This window comes from Echinococcus granulosus (assembly GCF_000524195.1).
Source record: "Echinococcus granulosus chromosome Unknown EG_S00010, whole genome shotgun sequence".
NCBI lineage: Eukaryota > Metazoa > Platyhelminthes > Cestoda > Cyclophyllidea > Taeniidae > Echinococcus > Echinococcus granulosus.
This window is the reverse complement of record NW_020170390.1, coordinates 104,757-127,002: the sequence shown is the minus strand read 5'-3', so window position 1 is coordinate 127,002 and position 22,246 is coordinate 104,757. Positions and strand designations below refer to the sequence as shown.

Sequence of the window (22,246 nt, the reverse complement as noted above, 5' to 3'; positions counted from 1 at the left end):
CGCTAGTTGTGTTGATTTTCAATCGGTAGTGCCTATCGCCAGTTTAGGGCAGTACATTCATCTAATTCAATGGGAAACGCACAAGTATGGCTGGACGCTATGATCGGTCAAAGACATTTATCCAAGAAACCGGAAAATTCTGTTGATTAGATTTGCTCGTCATTTATGCGCGTTGCTAGCGATTTCAGTGCACAAATTATGTTGCATTCAGCCCAGTTCGTTATCACCTATGACAAATTGAAGCAGCAAAATAAAAGTGAATCAGTAATAGATATAGGGAAACTTAAAAACCAATTTACAAATATTGCAGAAAGCAAAAAAGTACGGAAAGATGTGCATGGTGATGTTCAACAGATACTGTAAAATCCTCTGAAAGGAAAGCAAACAGTCCATGAAAAGTAGTGAACTGTGTGGACCATTTCATGTCTACGTGGCTCGTTCATACATGGAGGACACATTGGCCACCACAACCAAACTAGAGAAAATTTGACGAGCACCATCTAAGGTTTTAGCAGAACTTCCGATTGCTTGCACCTTGCAAGATAAATTGATGGAAATTAAATGGATTGGTCATGCCTGGGACAGTTTACGCGAGAAAAGGTGCATTGCGGGTGCAGAAAAGTTACCCAAACTTTTAGCTTTATAGCACACCCATTCGGAAACCACGTATAGACTGACAGCCTCCATCCACTGAATACACACAGAACTAACTTAGCCGAATAAAGCTAAACACGATTATTTGAAAAAGGACCAAATTAATGAGGCTGATGATTTTGATAACACCAAGCCCTTTACAAATTACTATAATATCAAATTTCTGGGCGAACTTTACTATTTTTTCCATTGCTTCAAAAAATGACGTTATGTGAAACAGTAGGGTACAAGCTATGGTTACCCAAACGATCGGATGAAAGAATGAAGAAGGCATTGACAGTGCGTTAAAGTGGACCTAATCAGATTCGTCTTTATTCGAAAAGCTAAGAAAGCGTTTGAGCCCCACCTAGGACTCAAAGATCCTTCGACGATAGAAGCAGCAATCTGAAATCCCTCCACTGAACAAAACAGCAGTCGTTCCGGTGCGGAAATACTTGGTTCGAATCGAAGCAAAAAAAAATAGCTCAAACGATACACGCCTAATGAAGACTTTCACATTTTTTAAAAATGTGAATATCAACCGTAAGTTAGCCCAAGCAGAGCCAAATGATGACAATCTAATACACGGTTCAAACAGCGGTCCGTATGTAGTCATACAAGCACGAAGAATAGAATAAAAAATATGCGTTTATTATTCTAATTGTGAAAAAAATTACAAACAATCGAGCGAAAGACTTCCACAACACTTTATAGTGATGTGAGATTCTTCGCATGAAATTGAAGATGGTCTTCCATGAATGTGCTAATGAAAAAGTAGCTGTGGTCGTAGCCCTAAAAAAAGAGTTATTACTCGAAATCCGTGTAACCCGAACGAGCTTTTTTTGCTAAAGCCAAACATCAACCTATGCACTATAAGTACTCCCACTTAAATACTCATAAAATCGGTTTATATGCAAAAAAATGGGAAATTTGTAGACTGAACTTGTTCAATACGATACGTAATACTTCCTACTGATTACTAATACGTAGAAGGACTTGATCAGTGGGGTGGCCGAATACCTTACCTTGTGGTAGCGCAGATTAATCCCCTGATCAGTTTCAGCGCAGGCCTTTACAAGGTCTTCAGGCTTCAAATTTTTCTCCAGCCACTCATCAGCATCGCCCTGGTCGATGAGAGGCGGTGTAGCAAAACGCATTTTGTGCTTTTTTATCAACTCCACGGTGTCATAAACGCTCCAGTCCGCATCGTCCCCAAGGTAGCCTAGAAAACAGTTCAGTTTCCTGCTATTCCTGCTTCCAGATAAGACTCTGATATGCACAGGATCGTCTCATGGCCAATTAAGACTGGTGCTTAATAGAATGTATATTCCAGCTGCGGCAGCAACCTGATCTCACTAGATTCAACACATAATGATTTAAATTGCTGCGTGGCAAAGCGAGCGATCGGTCTTACAGGACAGAAATGGTAGCATCAAAATTGGTGAGGCGAACACCGATTAAAATAAACAGTGGGGAATTTCGGTAGGGAGCAGTCTACTCGAAACGTTCGTGTCCTATACGACGTGTGTCAATAACGATGTGGGTCATGGCTTTGCTTTAGTCGTCTAGTTTTACGTGAGTCGCCCACAAACCCGGACGTCTCGATTGGCTGCTAGGACCAAGTTCGCGTCCAAACACAAGTGGTGAAATTGGTTACGTTCGCCCTACGTATATTGATCTAAGTAGTGGATAAGTCAAGCAAGAGTATTAAACCTAGAAAGAGGAGAGAGCATCACAAAAGAACAGCAATTTGTGCATAAACTGCTTCAAAGCCGAGTAAAGGCGAGGCGTTCGACGATTTCTCTATTCATTTGGATTGCTGAACTTAAGCGGCATGGTATTCAGCACCTTAACAGTTAGAATCTTCAGGCATTCCTCATCACAGCCGCTCTTCCGATTTATAAATCCATGCCTTAAAATGTGAAAAACTTGGAAGTGAGAAACGTGAGCTTGATACAAGCAAAAGATTTCGCGTTCTGTCACATGACAGTCGAGAATCATATTGCATAGGATTTGCGATTTTGCAACACTGAATAATGATTTCAACGTTGGAATGCATTTCATAGGATAAAAAGGACTCGAACCTTCCCTAAGGAATACGAGATGGCCTCTGATCAATTGGATTCAGTGCGTGATCAATTATACAACCCTCTGATAACCAAATTGTCGTTACAAGATATTAGGATTTTGTCCTAGCCCAAACGTGCGGTTTTCATCAGAGTACCTGAGATTTTTCAAATATGCAGATGGGCCCAAAGCATATAAAGCTAATGCAACTATAGTGGGATGCCATAAATGTTCGCTCTAATGAACAATGAAGAAGAACCACCCACCCGTGAAAGCCTTGATGCCCCAAGGCACGACTGAGGGATGGCATATAGCGGAGAAGGCAGACACGGAGACGAAACGATCCGAGTTTCGCAGACCCACCATCAGCGCCCCATGCCCTCCCATACTGCAAAAGGAAGAAAATATGGTAGGTACGTGTAGGACATGGCTTTGTCTTATCTGCTAGATGTCCACAATTTAAAAAAAAGCCACCGAGATAAATAGATACAAGCTCTGGTTTCAGTTCAAGAGCAGAATATGAAATAGTAATAGCCTCACCTATGCCCGAAAAGACCGTATTTACCAGAGATAACATTGAAGTTCTTCTCTATTAGTTCTGGAAGCTAAAAAGAAATTGCGTCATTTCGTCTCTTCAAGACAAGAAATTGAACACGGTTTCGTTTCAAGTTATACCATCACCCACATGTCCTCCTCGTGAAAAATATAAAAATTTTATCCACCATTTCATACTTCTGAGCAAAACTGATGTCCAAAGAAACGAACAATAAGCTCACTTATTCTCCAAAGTAAAAAGAGCCACACCACGAAGCACTGAAACTCACTTCAACCGTGACGTAGTCATACATCTTGTAATGCTTGCACCACGGATCTTGGGTAGCATTTACATAGAAACCAGCACCGCTGCCAAAGTCGAAGTCATCATCTTCCTTTGGAATGTTACATCCACCTAAGAAAAGGAAACCCAATAAACCTTACAGTTTGTGGGGAAAATCTCCCCAAATTTGAAATGGTACAAGTTCAATTAGTACGATTTTTAGTAGTATTATCCAAGGGACTCGTTCCAAACAGTCAGGGTTTAGATGAGAGCGTCGACTCCTTAGAAAATCTCAAAACTTTTAGCATTTTAATATCGGTACCAAAAAGGCCGTTATCTTGATATTTGCATAAATTCTTCCAGGACTTCGCTCATATTACATGGGCTCGTTGTTCAAAATTGGCATACACACGTAAAGTTGAGCTTTCGCACAGAGATTCTCGTCCGGCGACCGTCGCTAACAGTTTTACATTTTTCAGACTTCTGCTTTAATAGGATAAGTGTGGTAAATTCTCCCCTTAATACGCACAAGAAACGGGTCAATGGCGCGGTCATAAACTCAATCACATAAACCACTGCAACGTCCACAATGATTTCGCATATATTTGCAGGCAACTCAATTACACCAGTTCATCAAAGTGACTATCACAAAATGGCAGACGATTTGCCAACTCTAACCTAAAAAATAGGTGGCAGCGACACAATAGAAAAACTTCAATAAGATTAATGACGAACTTACGAGGACTGGTATCAGGATTTACTAGAATGAGCCCAAGCTGAGAGGCATATCGCTGGGCACCAGACTTGATGATGAAATTCTGCTCGGTACAGGTTAGACCTTCAGGATAAGAACATATTGTAAATAACGGCAGCTAGCTATACCTTGTAGGAAGAAAACTACAGGACAGGGCTTCTCAAGACTGTAGCATGGAGGAATGTACACGGCAAACTTCATTGGACACTTAACCGTGTAACTAATTGCGAACTGTGTAAGAGGCAACGCTGAACAGAGGACTACCTGTCGTGCTTGAAAACCTTTTGTGTGCCCTTGAAGCACTTGCTGGACGAGATTTCCTCCAAAGCCATATCGCTAGACTGAAATAGAACAGGAGATAAGTCGAACACCTCACCCATCCTTGCAAAGTTCTATGAGAAGCCCTTTTTTTATAAAAGAAATCCTATTCACCAATGGAAGTTGCAATGGGTTCTGATAAAAGGGCCTAGGCAACTCTGAACGACAATGTTGATCGTGAATGCGTAAACATGTTGGAGTTACTATTTGGCATCATCACATTGCACAAGCAATCCATAAGAGTTAAGCATCAAGTAAACATCAAATCGTTTAAATAGAGACTCTAGTGGAAAAGAGGTAGAGACGCTGTGAAGTACTAGAACTCAAAGCTTACGATGGTTTGCTTGTGTAATTGGATGTGATTACTATTTGTAATAAACAATAGAAGCTGCATGTAGAAAATAAAGGCAAAGACGGCATCACAGAAAGACGAACCTTTATTGGAAATGAAAAAAAATGGTCAAAATAAAAATCAAATGTACTTAATTGTTAAGTATACTTGTAATTTCATTGACTATCGCCTTTACGGTGCCAATGTGAGATGGGCTGGCTTCAACATCGCCTTCGATAAGTCCCACCTGGCTTTGAAGTTCGGGAATGTAATTAACGATTTCCAAGGTCTTTGCCAAATCAGCAATAGATGGAAAGGTTCCTATGAGTGCATGAATGGCTTTCAGAGCATAGAGGGCTTCGAAGGGATACTTGAAACATTTTTTAACGCTCAACAAATGAAACAAGGAAGCGGCAACCTCCATCGCCTCGGACTCGTTAGCCAAGGGGCACATAGCGAAATTCACCGTCAATGCAAGGCCAGCCATTTCATGTTCTGGTGATTTTGCCAAGTATTTACCATTAGATTGAGTCTCATCATCTTGGCAACGAATAAGCCGAATACAAAGAGCGGCTACAGGTTCTAAAGGAACAAAGGGAAGAGTAGTCAAATCCCAGTCGTAGCTGAGCGCAAAAACGTTGCACAGCAAGTGGGACTTAGCTGCATCCAAGTCAAAATAGTTAGATGGAGATATCTGACCAGTGGGGGAGGGATAGGTATTAGGTAACTTGTGCAGACTTTCGTCCGGGTCGGTCAAACACGTGAGAATCAACTCAGGAGAGCGCCACATAGCTAAACGAAACACTTCACATATCGCTTTGCATTGGCGAAAAGTTGCCCAACGGTTAAATCTAAGCAAACGGAGGGCCTCGATAGGTACATCCGCCGAATCCAGTTGAGGTGAACTTAGTTTCAGCAGGTAAGGAAGGGCACTGTTGGCCCACTGGAGAGCGATTCCAGTACTCTCCGAGAACATGGTTGAGAGCTCACCTGGACTAAATTCAAATGAAAGAGGTTCGTCGAACAAAATTGGTCTAACGGTAGCCGACAGTAATTGACGGTGCAGCACGCCAGTCTGCATGGGAATACGAGAAGTAGAAGGACCAATTGCCGAGACAGCACCCTCCGAGACTCCTCGAAATACTGACCCAAGAGGGGTTTCCAGGAAAGCTGACGGGAGATTAGTTATGTATGCGGGTATTTCTTGGCCAGTGAGGTGCCTTACAAGGTGAGCAGAAAATGTGTTACAGTTGTGCTTTAGAAGCTCATAAGATCCAGGCTTAAACAGTGACTGTGATAATGCACTAATATATTTTCGTAACTCCTCATCAGTATAGCGCGTTCTCCCCACTGGTTTGCGTTCCACTAATTGACCGGTTTGCAATAACCCAGGACTGCAGCAACTGATTCCTTCTTGACCAAAAAAGTATTCACGGTTGTAGACCACAACACTCGTGTGCCATATACCATCGAATTGCTTGCCCACAAGTGCTTGGGACATCAATTTCGATAAACCCATCGACAAATCGTAAATAAACAGATAAACATTAGTCATGACCGGGTGTCATTGAAATTATGTGGACCGCCTAAACTAGTAAGCTGCATTAGAGAAATCTAACACGGGAGGATATTGGAAAGAGAATTAAAGGCTCTAAAAATTGCAGTATAAATTTCTTTGAAATTAATAAATAGCAATGGTCGAATTTTGTCTATTTCTGCCATATGTGACTAGTTTAACCCTATGGGGTTCAATGGATATACTAATAAGACAATGTACATTGAACAATTGTTGCAGAAATTGTGATGGGTTATAGGAATAACTGAAGTTTATAAAGGATGTAGCAGTATTACCGATTTGTTACACCTGGTGTTATTCTCGGAATATGGTTCCTACCTGTGCACAGTGGTTCGCCCGAAATGTATAATAACCTGTATGGATTGCATTAGTGTCCCCCACGTACGTAACACATAAGTATTTCAGGACGGTGTTTCTAAAACAAAGACTAGATTGTCACTGATTATAGGAATCTGATACCCGTTAGCAGTATTAGACCCTTTTAATTGCTCCATTCCACATTGCACGCGCTTAGCCCGCGATTTGTGAAGATTACAAATTATTAACAGAAATATTCCTAGTGCAAACAGGCTGTTCGCTTAGCAGAAGTAGTTCAAGCATCGTGTTTATTTTGTTGTTACGAGCTCTTGTTTGACCAGGTTATTCTCGGCTCGTGTGTCCGATCTGCCGTGTGGCTCTTATCTGGTGTCTGTAGCAGGACAGCGCCTCTGCACCCGGCTAGTACATATTCTCCCAGGTATTTCCGCTTGTCAGGACACTAGACAAGGCTTGGGCTGCTAAATCAGTGGCAGCAGCAAGCGACCCCGGTCCAGAAGCATAACTATTCTGGTTTCCATGGCTGAATACCATAGCTTAAAGTGTTGGGAGGAAGGCATCTGCCGTGAATAGATAGGTCTGTTAAGTCTCCTGCAAGTACGCTATTGACACCTAAAGCAAATTTAGACCGGATTTGTTGGGAAGAGACCATTTTGGAGGTGTCTACGCTACCTTTATGTTGATGGTTACGCAGACATTCATCCAGATGGATGGGTGGGCAACGCTGAAAAAATGGTGGTGGTGAGGGTGAATAGATACGAAGCAGTGTTGCCATGGAATTATGTCGAATCTTGTCTTTTGTTAAATGGTTTAGCATTGGGGATTTTTTTGCGACTAACTAATGGCCCGGCAGTTGCCCTCTTTTTAGGACATCTTCCGGTCTAGGGGCACATAAAGCCAATGGATTTTCACTTTCCCAATACAGTTCACGAATAGGAGGTTACGGTTGCAGTGGGCTTCTCGTGAGGCGCCGTTGGCGTTGTAGCGGCTGGCGTTGCTGATTAGCCTGTGGTCTTTGAGAATACTGGCTATGCAGTAGTCGCGGCGGGAAGCTGAATGAGAGGTGCGCTGAGGACGATGCCTCCGAGAGGAGAGTGATCATGTGGTGGGTCATTGGGCAGGTGCAGGATATGAGCTCCTCCTGAAACGCGGAGTACGCTAGCAGATCTCCTGCTAGTTGGTATTGCGCTTCCTACAGTACCTAGGGTTGTTACGACTTGTGGGAGCTCGGGGGTGGGGTCGTGACTTATCCACGGGCGGGCTTTGTGCAGGGGCAGATAGTGAGTTAAAGGAATGTCTCTTCTGCTTCATTACGTAGGAATGTTGAGCAGCGGGAGCTCAAAATGCCAATAAGGGAAGAGTGGGGGGTAGAGGGATTCGCCTCCCTTGCCGGGCTAATTGCTAAACGTATAGGCCGGCGGAGAAATTGTGCGGTTTCTTTCGTGTGCAGGATATTGGTTGTCCGTCGCACGAGACGTAGTATCTGTGAATTTCTACTGGTGTAGGTCTCAGTTTTTTGCCTATCTGATACGTTAGTGGGCGCCGAGCGCTACCCTTCACTCTTTTAAAACTAGGAAAAGATAAATGAAATTGTCATTTACCGACTATTTGACTGTTGAGGCAAACCACTGAAACACTTTTGAATAGATGCTATTACCTAAACGAGCAGTGAGACACCTTTGAGATGCTGTAGCAATTTGTTTAACAACGGGCTTAACAATGCGTGTATCTGAGTCCCTTCTAGTTATGTTCCCGAAGTGCATCATGGTGTTCGAGCCATTTTTATAGTCTTCAGACCCCTCCGTACATTTTGATATATGTTCTTCCATTAATACTTTGGCTGAGTACGATTTCAGCCAAGACTCATGACGCTACAAATTTAAGTAGAGTTGGAGTGAGTGACACGCCCAACCTGTGTAGTCTTAATCATTAATGAGTAATATGACCCAATATAATGCCATTCATTGATGCCTGCATTTGAAGTACATTGACCGGTACTAAAAGTGTTGAAAACTTTCAAGTAGTACCAGTGAGTCGCGTGTTTTGCTTGAGAATTCGTCATTCAAGCAGTTGCATGTGCCGAGTTTATCTCACCGACCTTAGCAAAGTCCTTTCTCAGTAGATCTTTCGTATCATCCTGTGAATTAAGTTGGCCAATGACAATGCTCTTCCTTAGAAGGTGCATGTGCTTAGAATGCGTCCGTTTAAAGCGGTAGATCAGCAGAAGGCGGTAGAGAGCTAGCGCAACTAATAGAAGTACAAGGAGACTGTAAAAAATACCCACAGCGAGAGCAGCCGGCTTTATTCGATTGATCCAATGAACTGACTCCTTGGACATGTCCGCCTTACTCTCTTCGCTGAGGTAGAGCCTGGCGCGTTTGGTGTAAGACATTGAGGCCTCGTGGGCGGCTACGATGAGCTCCATGAAGTTATGATAGGCCCATACAGCAAAGCCCACTATAGCTCGCGTAAGCATCCCACCGTCTATGACACAGTCATCACGAGAGGTGGAGCCCTCCCGAAGGGTAGTAAAACCGGCTGGACAATGGAGGCAGCCGGAGGCCGAGGGCCAGCCTGTGTCTCCGCGGTAGAGTCCACGAGGGCAGGGTGTGCATGGAGCAAAGGAGTAGGGCGTTCGCGGAGCGTGACCAGGTGGACAGGCTTCACAGCTCAACGATACTGTAGCCAATACGTAGGCGCTCTCGGCGGGACTGATGAGGGACTTGTCCACACTTTGGAGCGAAGTATTCATTGGGTAATTAAAGGATATTGGGAGTAAAGGAGGGGGTGGGTGTTTTAGTTGAGTTCCTGTTGGACAGATGATGTCTGCGGAAGTGAAAATAGAAATTTGAGCACCTGTGGATACATTATGAAGCGTTAAATTTCGTAGAACTGATTTTGTGAAATGCTGATCAAGCATGTTTTTCGTTGTTGCATGGATGTACGAAAGGGTTATATTGCCCTCAGGATTAGTACTAGTTGGGTCAGAGAGTACGTTCATTGGATTAGAACTCAAATTGATGGTCAAGGACAGAAGCGTTTGGTGCTTGAAAGAAGAGGTTGCTATGATCTGGTTTATAGAAACACCTAAACAGGGTGAGATTTGAAATTCTCTCACATTTCGCAACTTACGACAGAATACTTCTGCTTCAGCACGCCACCAGTCTGAATCAAAGTGTTCTTTTATGAGAGGATGCTCGGGAATAACGTATTTCCATAACACAAGAGGTTGAACATAGTGCATTAGAGAATACTGATTGTATATCAGCTCCTCTTTCATTGAAAATGGTTCCTCTTCCAGTAGCTCCGACTTTAGAAGTCCCGCACGTTGCGATCTATAGGTCCGGCAAGTAACTGTAGTCATGGCCTTTCGATGGAGTGTGTCCAGACTACTGCCCAAGTCGATTGCATAAGCCTTCGGTAGCTCTAGCGTTGTTCGAGCGCTCTGGGTTTCGTAAGTGGACGCAGTTCGCGACAACTCGTAGTCCATTTCACCAGGAGCTATCATTGGAAGATGGATTGGAAGAATTCCACCAACATGAATGACTCGACCTATGTTATTGTACCAAACAGTAGCCACACCAAGTTCCACATTATTTAACAGTTCTGCCTTTACTAAATCACTACTACTCACGTTCGACACTCGTGTGCTGAGTTGAATGAATTTGTGCCCGTTCAAATTGCATGGCAGATGAATGAGGCGACCACATGGTAACCAAACCGTGAATCGAGATCCCTTTGCCGGTTCAGCATTGAAATCGTAAAGCAGCGCAACCAGGAAGATGAGGGAAAATCGCATCTAACAGGCACGTAAATTTAAATGCTTCATACAATCAATAAGCCTCACTTTAGAAATACATTGACAATGAAATGCCAGGACCAATAACAAGGTAACTTCCAATTCTAGCAAAAACCTACAGAACGCATTGGACGGCGTCTTAGAGACGACACAATGCCGAGAAAAAAGCCCCATAAGCCAACCAGTTAGCGACTCAGAATTCCCCAAGCGATCCATTGATGAATATTCACACATATATTCGGCCATGAACTGAATCCATATTTCGAAATTCCGACTTAATAGATATACACAGCTCTGCTTCAAACATTTGCCAAGTGAAGTCCTTAAACATTTATTTCCACCCATGCCCCAGTGTATAAAATCTTTTTGACCACATTTTAATTCAAACTCGAAACTGCGTTTGGAGAGATTCTGCCGTTTAAAACCCATTCCTATAATTTAAAATTCACAGCAAATACGGGTGTATTTGACAGGTTTAGAAGGGACGCCCGGAGAGACGAGATGAAGTGAGAGGGGTTGAAATGTTACTTCGGTGTGAAAAGGAGAGGGAGGACGAGGAATCGGAGGAGGCGTGACGTCGAGAGGGACGCACCCGAGCAGGCGAGCGATGAGAACCACTGGAGCCTCGAAAATGGCTCGAGTGCCTCTCTCTTTCTCTTTTGTGCTGCTCGTAATCACGCGAATGCGGCGAATCTCGGCGACCTGCGAAGACGAAAAGCGAATCATGCCGACAGCACTCATTACTAAGATATTCACAACTGGAAGTTAAGTGCACGCACAAACCTCGTAAGGCATCGGCTCTGCGACTTCTGTAGGGATTGGAGTAATGAGTGTCTGGAGTGTGAGTCGAGTAAGGTGATGCCTGCCGCTGACGCCGACATAGAGAGGGCGACTGAGAGCGTGACAGGAGGTCCCGGGAATACGAGCGCGATTCGACGGGAGAGGTGTTGCGGTTGCACCGGTCATGACCACTTCGAACACCATTGTTATTGTGATTCTAGTAGGCACCAAAGCCTCATCCATTTGAGATACGATCACCATCACACGACTACACGCAATGAGCAGGAGCACGAACTTACTTGAGAAGCATAATTACATCGATCAAGATCCTGATTACTCTGTGAAAAGTCACCTCTACCATACCGACCCGAGTCCAGATACCGATCACTACGGTGATCCCTATATTGCCTTTTGTTATAATACTGATAGTCCCTAATGTAACGGTGGGAACCACCTCGGCTATAGTTGCTATCTCGACGTCGAGCATCATTCCCTAAAGGATAAGTGAAAAGTTATCCCTGAAGAGATGCAGACAATGGTGCAAGACTTGAGTGAACATGCCTTCATAATATTGAAACCGATCCCTATGAAGGGTTGGTGACGGAAGCAAGAGCCTTCTCTCGGTCAGAGGTGAGGGGTTTCTTTCAAGACTGGGGTTATTAGATGAGCGCATAGGAGGTGAGCTATGCTTCGCCGACTGACCAGTTAAAGACATACGCCGACGCAGTGGGGAGTATCCGCCCATTGTTTCATTATCCGAAACGGCATCCAGCTGTTCCCTAGGTACCGATGCCGCCCAACCTGCGGCGGCTGCAGTGGAAATCTTACGTGAGAAGGAACTCGAATTCTTCATGACTGCTGATGACGCTGTTATAGGTATACTGTCGTGTGGCGAAACTATCAGACTAATATTACTGTGTGGCACATCCTCAGACACAAAGGTATTTGTGGGAAGATATTTTGAAGGGCGCTGAGGTTGAGAGCTACTCGCATCCACGTTAGAATCCGTCGACTCTGAAGTATAAAAATAATTGCTTAAGAACAACTCGATCCGGTGGGATGATATAAGTAGAAATATACCATAGCGAGTTAATACTAGTTGAAATTTACATTTATCTATAAGGGCTCGTTAGTCTCCACGGTTTTATTTTTGTGGGTATTTTTGTCACATTTCAACAAAAGAATAAAATGGTAGGCCTAAAGAAAAATTTTAGTAAAGAAGTGGAAATCACTAAAAAACAAGTTATAAGTGGTTTGAAATAGACTAACCAACTTCCATCTCATCCCCGACATCATCAACCTCCATCTCCACGTCATTTTCATCCGGCAAACTCTGTTGATTCTCTAAATGAAAGGTAGAAGATGTGGGAAGAAGCGGCTCTCTATTAGTTGAAATTGAAGATGGATTCGGTAAGAGAGGAACGGGGTTTTCTGTGTGCTTAACCGGGGAGGCGGATCTACTAAAAATCCGTGGCTGAGGTGTATTTTTCTTCTGACTCATCTTCAGCCACTCATGATAATCCACATTTAGAGCTTCACAAGTAATCTGATTAATCGAAGGGGCAAGAGATTCAGGAGAAGCCTGAGCGGCAAGTAACAGATCCGACATCTGACGAAGACTGTGTTGGAAAGAGGCATCGCCTTGAAGTCTACGCCGTAGTTGATCGCGCAATTCTAGCTTATTGCCAGTTGAGTATTGGCTAGAGAGAAATTGTGAAACGATATGATCCACGAAATTGTGCTTCACGTAAATATAGTCGGAGTTACTCTCAACATTCTCCAGACAGCGTTTACGTATTTTATCGAAAAATCCCTGGCTCTTCAATTTGGTCACTAACATCTCCGAAGTTGGACGATAAGAGTCTGACGGTTCTTTCATGATCTGAAAAAACGATGCAAGAAAAGGTGCTGAAAATCAATAATTAAGGAGGAGGGGACTTCATAATATAAGATCCCAATTCAAGAACCAAGAAAAGAATCAAATAAACTAGAAGTTTGCGTCATCAGGTAGAAAAAAGACGGAGATGAGAAGATTAGGCCAAAAGAATATCTAGCTAGAACCCACTCCCAAGTGCTAGAGCATATGGATAGTACAAACTAACGAGAACTTAACAAAGACTGATACGACTAATAGTTGTTAAAAAATGAAATTAAAAAATACACAAAACAAACTGTAGAAACAAGCCAGTCGTAAACACAATGGAGAAAGAGCAGCGCAGATGTCTCAGGAGCAACAGCAGTGAGTGATTAAGTAAGGTTCTAAAGCCTGTAAGCTAAAGATTACAAAAAATGTGTCAACAATAAAGAACCAAAGAGGGCAAACCTTTTTACAATACGTCGAATTGCTTCATAACAAAGATTCATAAAGTTAGCATTAAGTACTGACAGTTAAATTAAGAAAAAAAGACTGCTAAAAGACGCAAGCTATTGTAAAAGCAAACAAGGATCCAGCAGTACACCTTGTCACGTCTAAGGCTTTAACACTGAGGTCCAACTTTTTCCAGGTCCGAAAGAAATGAATATGGACGAAAAAAAACTGTGCTTTACTAAAAGCTTAATGCACCACAGTGAGCTGTCTCAAAGTTGCAAGAAGTCGAAGTAGAGATGAAACACACAATGTCAACGTACGGAAGGCATGGGGGGCTACTAGCATGAGCAAAAACCATGCCGAAGGACAAAAAAACAACCTATGAGAACTGAAGAGACCGCATGGCTCAACGCGCAGTCAAACAAAATCAACCCGCAGGAGGAGGTCATAAGATGGTCAGACTACCAGCCTTCAAATCTCCATCAGCACGCCCCCAAGCAAAGAAATTGTAAATTACTCATCAAAGTTCAACATTTTTTAATGCGAGCACTAGTCCCCTACTAAATTGCCAATCTAATATTTGAAGGAATAGACTAAGCGGTAGATATGATCGATTCCTTACTAGCCTCATGAGCTTGTTAAATGTTTCAATATGATGCATGGGCCAAATGAACTACGGATAAGCCACTAGTAGGTCCGAAGCCTGTGGACTGTGCATAAAGGACTTGAGTTCTTATGGTAAAATAGAGAAAGTCGATCGCAAGTAACTTACCCATGCTCCCGCGCAGTCACGTTAGGATGATTTAGTCACTCCCCGTATATGACCAAATTGTTAGCAACTTTTTTTAGGACGGAATGATACTTCAATTATTTTGGCTAAATTGTAGTAACATTTGCAGCGCCTTGAGCCTCCCCTGAAGCCGAAAGTAGTCATAGTACCAAGACAGAAAATGCATTGCCGACATTCAAAACGGCCAAGGGTCATTAGTATGACTCCAGAGTCATGCCACCCAGAGGAAGTACAAAGTTGGAGCCTTCAATGCCTGCGCAACCAAAACGAGGATTTAGACAAGTACCCAAAGCACTACTGTTTTCCAGCTACTTGACTAAAATAAATCTGATAAACAGTATTTCTCTAGTGTCTTTTTGTAAAAGTAAACTCAGTCGTGACTCAGTGACCAAATTCTAACTCATTCGTCCCTCCATATTTCGTCTCGTTTAGTATTTTACCTTTAATCCGAGTGTTTGCAAACGAATTATGTATTTACTATCTCTTAGAAAGGAGCTTATAACAAATCAATATTCTCTTTTACCTTGTGGATTATGCAGATGCGTTTAGTGTTTTATTAATGCATACTCATTCGTTGGATGTACTGCATAATAGAGTTTGAAATGGTTTTTTTACTCCTTTTTCCTTTTGGAGTTCCCTGCGTGTTTATAAAACGGAAATACCTCACCGATTCGGTAACTGATATGGTGATTCGATGCGTAAAATACCCTACCTTTGACTGTAGCATATTTTGGAGAAAATTATCGATGTACAGTCCCCTACAAACTGAAGAAAATGATGCTCTAGATGGCACACCTAATACGTTAGATACCGAGAACCTTCATACTTCCCTATTTCTGAAGTTGCTCAAATTTCCTCCGATTGCCCCAGGCAATGTACTCCCTAACATTCACGGAGAGATTTGAGGGCATTTCAATGACTGCCGTAGAACCCTTCCAACTTGAATCTCGAATGTCAGATTCCTGTGACCATTTACCAATTTTGGCTACCTATTTCTCCTCCTACCTGTTATTGTGATTTATTCTCTAAAGGCGACTCTGAACGTGTTAACCTACGCTCACATCGCCTGTATTTTATTTGCTGTCGCTTTGAGAGATAGAGACAATCGGTCAACTGTCCCACACAAATTGGACTTCCTCGTACTTAAAACCTCCAAACGAATGCAATTCCTTGTCAAGTCTAGTGCGAGGACTGGGAGCTTGGAAGTCGTTCCGCCAGAGCTGGCTGTTCCCTCTCCTCAGAAGATGCAACCTGCTAGTTAGCGATGTCGCCCAGGGAAACCGCCCTCTAATACCACAGTGACACCCTAACGCTCTTGCTATTACCTCAGCTTCACTTAGTAAGCCACTGCCGTCCATCAACTTCTGTGAAAGGAAGGACCCCATTGCGCTAGCAACCATTCACAACTCCACCCATTTGTCAACTCAAAACCTTTCTGACTAAAGTCGACTACCCATTTTGATACGAAATTTTCCATTGAAGTAGGTTAGGACTAGTCCTAAGAGGTTTGAGTTTGATAATAGTTCCCCCTACATTTGTGAGTGGACACAACTAAATCTTAATGTCCGGAAGGGGACGAGTAAACCCTTGCGTAAGGATCGGAACGTCTGATGAGCAAAGAAAGTCATGGCTTCTTTTATGCACGATTAACGAGTTAACCAATGCCTTAACACTTTTAAGTCTAACATATGTAGCGTATCATTAACCCTAACTGCATTCACCGTTTCAAACATTTGAAGCATAAGCCTCACTGAATAGGTGCAATACTAATGAACACATTCTTAGATGCGAAGCGCGAACTCACAGTAGTTAAAGAACTGTGATAGATAGTTCCAAACTGTCATTCAAATGCAGGGTAATCGACGATGATGCACAGATTTTGGCTTCCTATAATGTCACCTTCCTAGACCTCCATAGGTTCAGGAATGAAACAGTGCGATCCGGCTTCGATCGTTTGGCATGTGACCCTAACTTTTGGATAGAGGGAAGTAACCACATTTTCTGCATCCCTGATGGATAGGTTCTCCACACTACCATTTTCTGCCTTCCACCGAGCCACAATATTCACTCGAAACTCTGAGGTCTGAGTCTCGAAGTATTTCTAAAACAAAAAAAGATTAAAGTATTTATCCCATAGGAGATGGCAGACGTAGAAAGCTGTGACTACCAGAATTCTGCACTGCTCCGGTGTGAGTGCCTGACCTATGTTACACACGAGGTAGTCGTCTTCGAGATTAATAATGCCCCGAACCAGTTTGACTGGCAAACCTAGCTGGCGCAGAGAAGGTTCGAGGGTGTGGGAGAATTTGGGCACAGGACCAGCTCCCAGAGTTACCTAAGTAAATTTTACAAAAATATATTGAAAATGAAGAGACTTATGATTAACCTAGTGAACGGCAGCCGGAGCATACCAACGTCCATGATGTTTGTCGTAATATCACTAGAATTGAAGGTCCCCGAATAATGCCAAAAAGCAGTTACAGATACTGATCATCACGAAGCGACAGGGCAAAATATATCGACTTACAGTTTGTGCAGCAACGCTACCAGCTCGTGCATAGTCCTGACTTCTGAATTGATTAAAAACTTGACGAAGTTCATCAAGTTCCATGTTGCTGAAGAGAAGAGCACACTGACCCTTAACATATTTTTTGAGTTTATGCAGACCCGGTTTTAGCTGAGTAGTCGCGTCCCGACCGAAGGCGACTGCGATAACCTTGTTCTTGCCGAATAGCAACACACTGCTCGGTAGCTCCTGACGAATTTCCGCGAGTCTAGCGTTTCGTGGGTTCTCAAATGTAATTACATAGATGTACTTGTAGTTGGAGACAAGTGATTGGATCTGAAAGTAAGGGTGATTCGCTGTTACTTTACCACATATACACATAGACCAACCATCATCAAGTACCTTGTTGACAAGCGCAGACTTGTTCCCAACTTTTTTGTCGGTTTTCGTCAGTGAAACTACAGGAGAATGGTGAAGACAGCAAAACGACATACTTCTCTTGTCGCGCTTTGAAATGGGCATTGTATTGCAGCTATACAATCTACGTATAAGCAGGATTAAATGGAAGCTTAGGAAAATGACGAAAAGAGTACAAACTCCTTAGAAGCTGCAGTAAACTATCACACTTATTTGGAACATGATGCGAACTAGAAGTGAGTTTGTAAAGTACGAACTTGTTGGCAGTAAAAAGCACCAACCTTGCACAAGCCTGGCAAGACGCCACCGCCTACTCTTGAGTGCTGCAAGCTAGTTGCTGTTGGTATAAACAATTGTTGGCATGATCAGTTTTTCGAATTGTTGGCATACTGCCCCTATAGTAATGTTACATGACAATAGATCGCACTTAATTTGTTATTTACGTCGGTGCTGCATGTATGCGTCATGTCGATTAAATGATTTTTAAGGAAATTCCTTAAGATACTTATACAATTTTTCGTGAGATCTGTACCTAAAATTCAATAGGTAGATTATAAAAAAAACAAGGTCAAGTGTAAAATGTCCTGGTAAGACTGATGCTTATTATAATCTGAAGAGTACCAACAGACCTACAATATCTAACTTGCTATCCTTCATCCCAAGCGCAATAACCCTGAAACAGCTAATTTGAGCATAGCAAAATGAACCACATAAGCTACTGGCATCATGGTGAAAAGTTCTGCGTAGTTAGCCGCTTGACTTTAGTCCCTCATCTAATTGGCACATAACTAAGCTTTGGCAACGGCAGCTCCTAATGCAAATACTAGTAGCCCATTAGAAGAGCTCTCCATGAAGTCTTGACTGATGCTTTTAGGAGTAAAAAATTACGAGTCTGCTTAGAGGACGCTTACGTGAGCAGCCGAACTTCCTCACGGATCGCTGCGGACGCTAAGCTTCAACGACACCTGCCACCTCACCTGCCCCCCTAGTGCCAATGAAGTGACTTCACCGCCTTCCACGGACCTAATTTTCGCCTCACTAAAACCCTAACAAACGGTCGCTCGAATCACAGAGTTTTCTAAATCGAGTGGGGGAAAACGAGTGATCAAACACCGGCCACACTTTGCCTAAAGTTTCATCAAAATCTAACTAATGCGCCGGCGAGAGCAGACTAGCCGATAGGAGAGCACATTGAGCACCTCACCAACTAAATAGCAAGTAATTCGTTTACTAAATAAGTTATCCTTGGAGCATTCTTAGATCAAAGCTATTCACATTCCAAAAGTACACGACGTGCGAGCAAGAAATCGACTGAGAAGTAATAATTAGAGGACATGTTATAATATGTACATGGTAACAATGGCGCAAAACTACACATTCACATAAAGAGCATCGAGCACAGTAGCTTGATAACAGATTAGACTAATCGCGGCCACAGCGAGAGAGGCACAAATAACTGAACGACTTGAGTTGAAGTACAAAATGACGCCAAAGATTACCAGAATTAGAACGAGTTTAAAAAATTCAATTAAAAGCTGTTTCGACTGTTGAGAGTTCCATTTGTTACTTGAATGCCGATGACTAGATCTGCGTGAGGTGGCAGGAACGCATACGCCTTGCTTCAACCGATAGCCCTCTTCGCACACACAAAGATAGGATCCCGGCTTGTTCACACAGCGCTGATGAAGTCCAGAGCACACATCAGGCAAAGAGCACTCGTCGACGTCCACACATCTAGTGCCTGTCAAGGTGTAACCAGATAAACAGGACAGACATGTAGAAGGATTTGTGCAGGCAAGACATTCCTTTGGACATTTAACACATGAAAAGGAACCCTCCGAGTTTACGCAAAAAGTCCCCACTTTGCAAAGAGAACCATCACCTGCGCACTCATCAATGTCAACACAAATTCTGTGGCCATCTTTTTCAATATCAGTGAAACCCTTAGCACAGGAAATGCAGGAAGCAGAGGTCGCATCTGAACAACCGCCAGCGCAAGACGGATGACATGTACTGCAAGAAATACTTCCATTCTCAAAGGAAGATTGAAAATGGGTCAGGTTGTCACATTTGTCGCACGATTTCCCGCTAAATCCGATTCGACAGAGACATATCCCAGTGCCATTTCGAGTGCCATTCCCATCGCAATGGCCATTTTCAACAATGCACGGATCACAGTTGGAACACTTCTCACCAAATTTATTCCACGGACAACAGAGTTTTAACTTTTCAATGCAGAACACATCGATGACGTCATCAAGATTCGACAGACCCGTCTTTAAGTAGTCGACCCAAAAATCTTCAACTTCACCTTCAATTTCAGAAAGGAATTGAGCCTCGCGATCATTCAGAGCCTTCAGAGTCTTTTCCATGGTCTCAAAGGCATGAAGTTCACTAAAAGCATATTTTCCAATGAACTTTTCTTCCCAATCAGTATTCCCACCTCCAAGACTTATGTCAGGATCAATGTCATAAAAAGCGGAGCGGTATTTTTCGAAGACATTGCGACATAGATCACAATTGTTGACTGAAGCTGACAGGCCTAAGAATGCAAGATATACAAATAAACGTATGATCATTGCAAGAGTCCACAGGAAAGCACTCAAACCCTTTGAAGGAATTTTACGCAATGTTAGTATTGACTCCGGCTAAATTAAGCCGCGGGACAACAACCATTGGTGTTGTGGAATATGTGACCTAGAGCCTACTCACCAATACGAATAAAAGGTTTGCACAACTTACTGTTAAGAAAACTAACTTTCAAACTAGTAAAATCCGACGCCCCAATCCACCGACTGCCTCAGTCGAACCAGAGCACACCTTGACAGGCAGAAATGGCGAGACAAAATGCCTTCCATCCCACACCCATCAGGGGTAGACAAGTCGATCCCCTTCCCGACAAGTTACCCGCCACCCGGCCCCCAAAAGCTACAGCATTGAGAAACAGACCCAGGGAGTGGACAAAAATTGATATTGCTACAGAGGGTATGCAAGTGACTGACAGTTGCAAAGCTGACACCACTGAATAACGGTGGCAAAAGACTTGCGGCCGGTTGGTGGAAAAACTGAGGCGAATGATCTGGAACGGATCTTCAAAGACTACCTTCCATCCGCACTTTTTTCCGGGACTTGTCGAGCATTCTCACCACTGATCCGCCTTTTTTTCTTAATCAGATGACTAATATCACCAATGGGAACATCTTTGTGCACATGCGTTGCCTGAGGCTCTTCAACCGATTGTATAGACTGAGAACCCTCCTTTCGGCGTTCAGATACCTCGCCAATGAGTCCGACGACCTCTCTAATTTGCATTTCCAATTGATTAATCTTACTCCCATCACCTTCACCTTCTTCATTCACTGCACTCAACTGCAACTCCAACTTCAACTTACATCCCTCTAGGCGCCTCAATGCATCGACAAACGAAGCATCCGAAGAAATCACATTTCCTACTTGAGAATAGGAGACAGCTAATTGAAAGTGGGTTTCTGCAATAAGGCGATCATTATTAGGAGCGTGTATCGACCGTATTTTCAGGCATTCCTAAACGCAATGCGGTGAGAAATGTACCCGATGATACCAACAGATCTGACACTGCTTGTTGGTGGTTCCCGATTTCCTGCCCGATTTCTGCCAGTTTTTCTAGGCAATCGGAAGCCCTCAACTGATGCTCAGCATCCTCATGTCTCAGAAATAACTTTCTAGCAACTTCAACGACTTCCCAAGCTAGTTGTAGAGTGGATATATCTTCATCTCCTAAATCCTCTGACTAAAAATTATGAATAATGGCAAAGAATACCCCTTCTGGTGGAGAAAAAGTCGTTTCTCCGGACGCAGTGGATTTTTCTACACTAGATGTCCCAGCATCCCCGACTTCATTAACACCAACGCCTTTTTCGACGTTAGCTTGCTTTAGTTCACCTTTAATATTCTTTTCACAGTCTCCTTCATCATCACTACTATCCTCTGAAGAAAATGAAAAACAAATCTACATCGCATACCTGTCGAGTCCATAGACTCGGCACGTTCTTTCATGCTTTCTCCCAGAATATTATTTTCAGATCTCGAAAGCTCCAACAGAGCCGTCCCATATAACAAATTTGGGATCGCCAAGTCATCGTGCAGGTCACCATTTTTCTCGGCGCTTTATAAATAAGCCTTTATTAAATTTATGCTCACAGTAATTGGCAAGCCATCTGGAAGCACTCAACAGCATTTGATATTTGGGAACATAGCATCTCTCGCTTACCCTTTGCTATTAGTTCTTCGGGAGAAAGCTTATCCAAAACAAGTTCAGAATTCAACGGCGCCATCCCGCAAACAGCTCCTCATCCAAAAACTCATAGTGACGCACGAAGTCGAGCCAACTTAAACAAAGTTTACTTGGCCTAGTAACATTTTGAGCTTACACTATGACTTAATAGTTAAAATTTTTCTGCGATCAAATCTAGCAGAAAAAGGTCTTGAAAAATTTCAAGGGTCCTTTTAATGAACAGACTTGTAAACAATACTGTTCCACCTTTCAACGTATGCCTATGTATTCTGAAGTCCAATCAATCACAACTAGCCACGCTATGCTAAATAGTCCCATTAATGAGTGATCTTATCCATCGACCTTTTACTGGAGGTAATACGACAACCCACCCCTGCTAGGGATGCCTTCTTTCATTGACTTTTCGAAGCAAACAACTCAACTGATCAAATGGGTTGCAAAAAAATTGTATACTCAATGTAGTGACTACGTCTCCAACTCCTCAGCCGTCGGACCACCTCAAGCCACAAACACTACCACAAATCTCGCCCCACCGCAGACCTTGCCCTGGTCAAATGCATGA

The 22,246-nt window shown here is 43.0% G+C and overlaps 3 protein-coding genes across 3 annotated transcripts; all 3 read right to left on the bottom strand. All coding sequences in view use genetic code 11, as the record gives it.

The window, feature by feature from the left end:
• Positions 1 to 1,341: 1,341 nt before the first annotated feature.
• Positions 1,342 to 6,439, bottom strand: EGR_02214 (S-formylglutathione hydrolase; the record flags this gene model as incomplete). The annotated part of the gene is made up of 7 exons (XM_024491463.1): positions 1,342 to 1,425; positions 1,659 to 1,855; positions 2,967 to 3,088; positions 3,241 to 3,305; positions 3,525 to 3,649; positions 4,257 to 4,355; positions 5,089 to 6,439. 7 exons carry the CDS (start codon positions 6,437 to 6,439, stop codon positions 1,342 to 1,344), a joined length of 2,043 nt encoding a protein of 680 aa, XP_024353969.1.
• A 1,312-nt stretch (positions 6,440 to 7,751) lies between these two features.
• Positions 7,752 to 10,610, bottom strand: EGR_02213 (hypothetical protein; the record flags this gene model as incomplete). Its single annotated transcript, XM_024491462.1, has 3 exons — positions 7,752 to 7,952; positions 8,910 to 9,637; positions 9,944 to 10,610. 3 exons carry the CDS (start codon positions 10,608 to 10,610, stop codon positions 7,752 to 7,754), a joined length of 1,596 nt encoding a protein of 531 aa, XP_024353968.1.
• A 5,781-nt stretch (positions 10,611 to 16,391) lies between these two features.
• Positions 16,392 to 21,724, bottom strand: EGR_02212 (mRNA turnover protein; the record flags this gene model as incomplete). Its single annotated transcript, XM_024491461.1, has 11 exons — positions 16,392 to 16,589; positions 16,656 to 16,823; positions 17,016 to 17,330; positions 17,397 to 17,535; positions 18,345 to 18,457; positions 19,025 to 19,953; positions 20,528 to 20,954; positions 20,992 to 21,180; positions 21,211 to 21,377; positions 21,413 to 21,555; positions 21,591 to 21,724. 11 exons carry the CDS (start codon positions 21,722 to 21,724, stop codon positions 16,392 to 16,394), a joined length of 2,922 nt encoding a protein of 973 aa, XP_024353967.1.
• Positions 21,725 to 22,246: the final 522 nt, after the last annotated feature.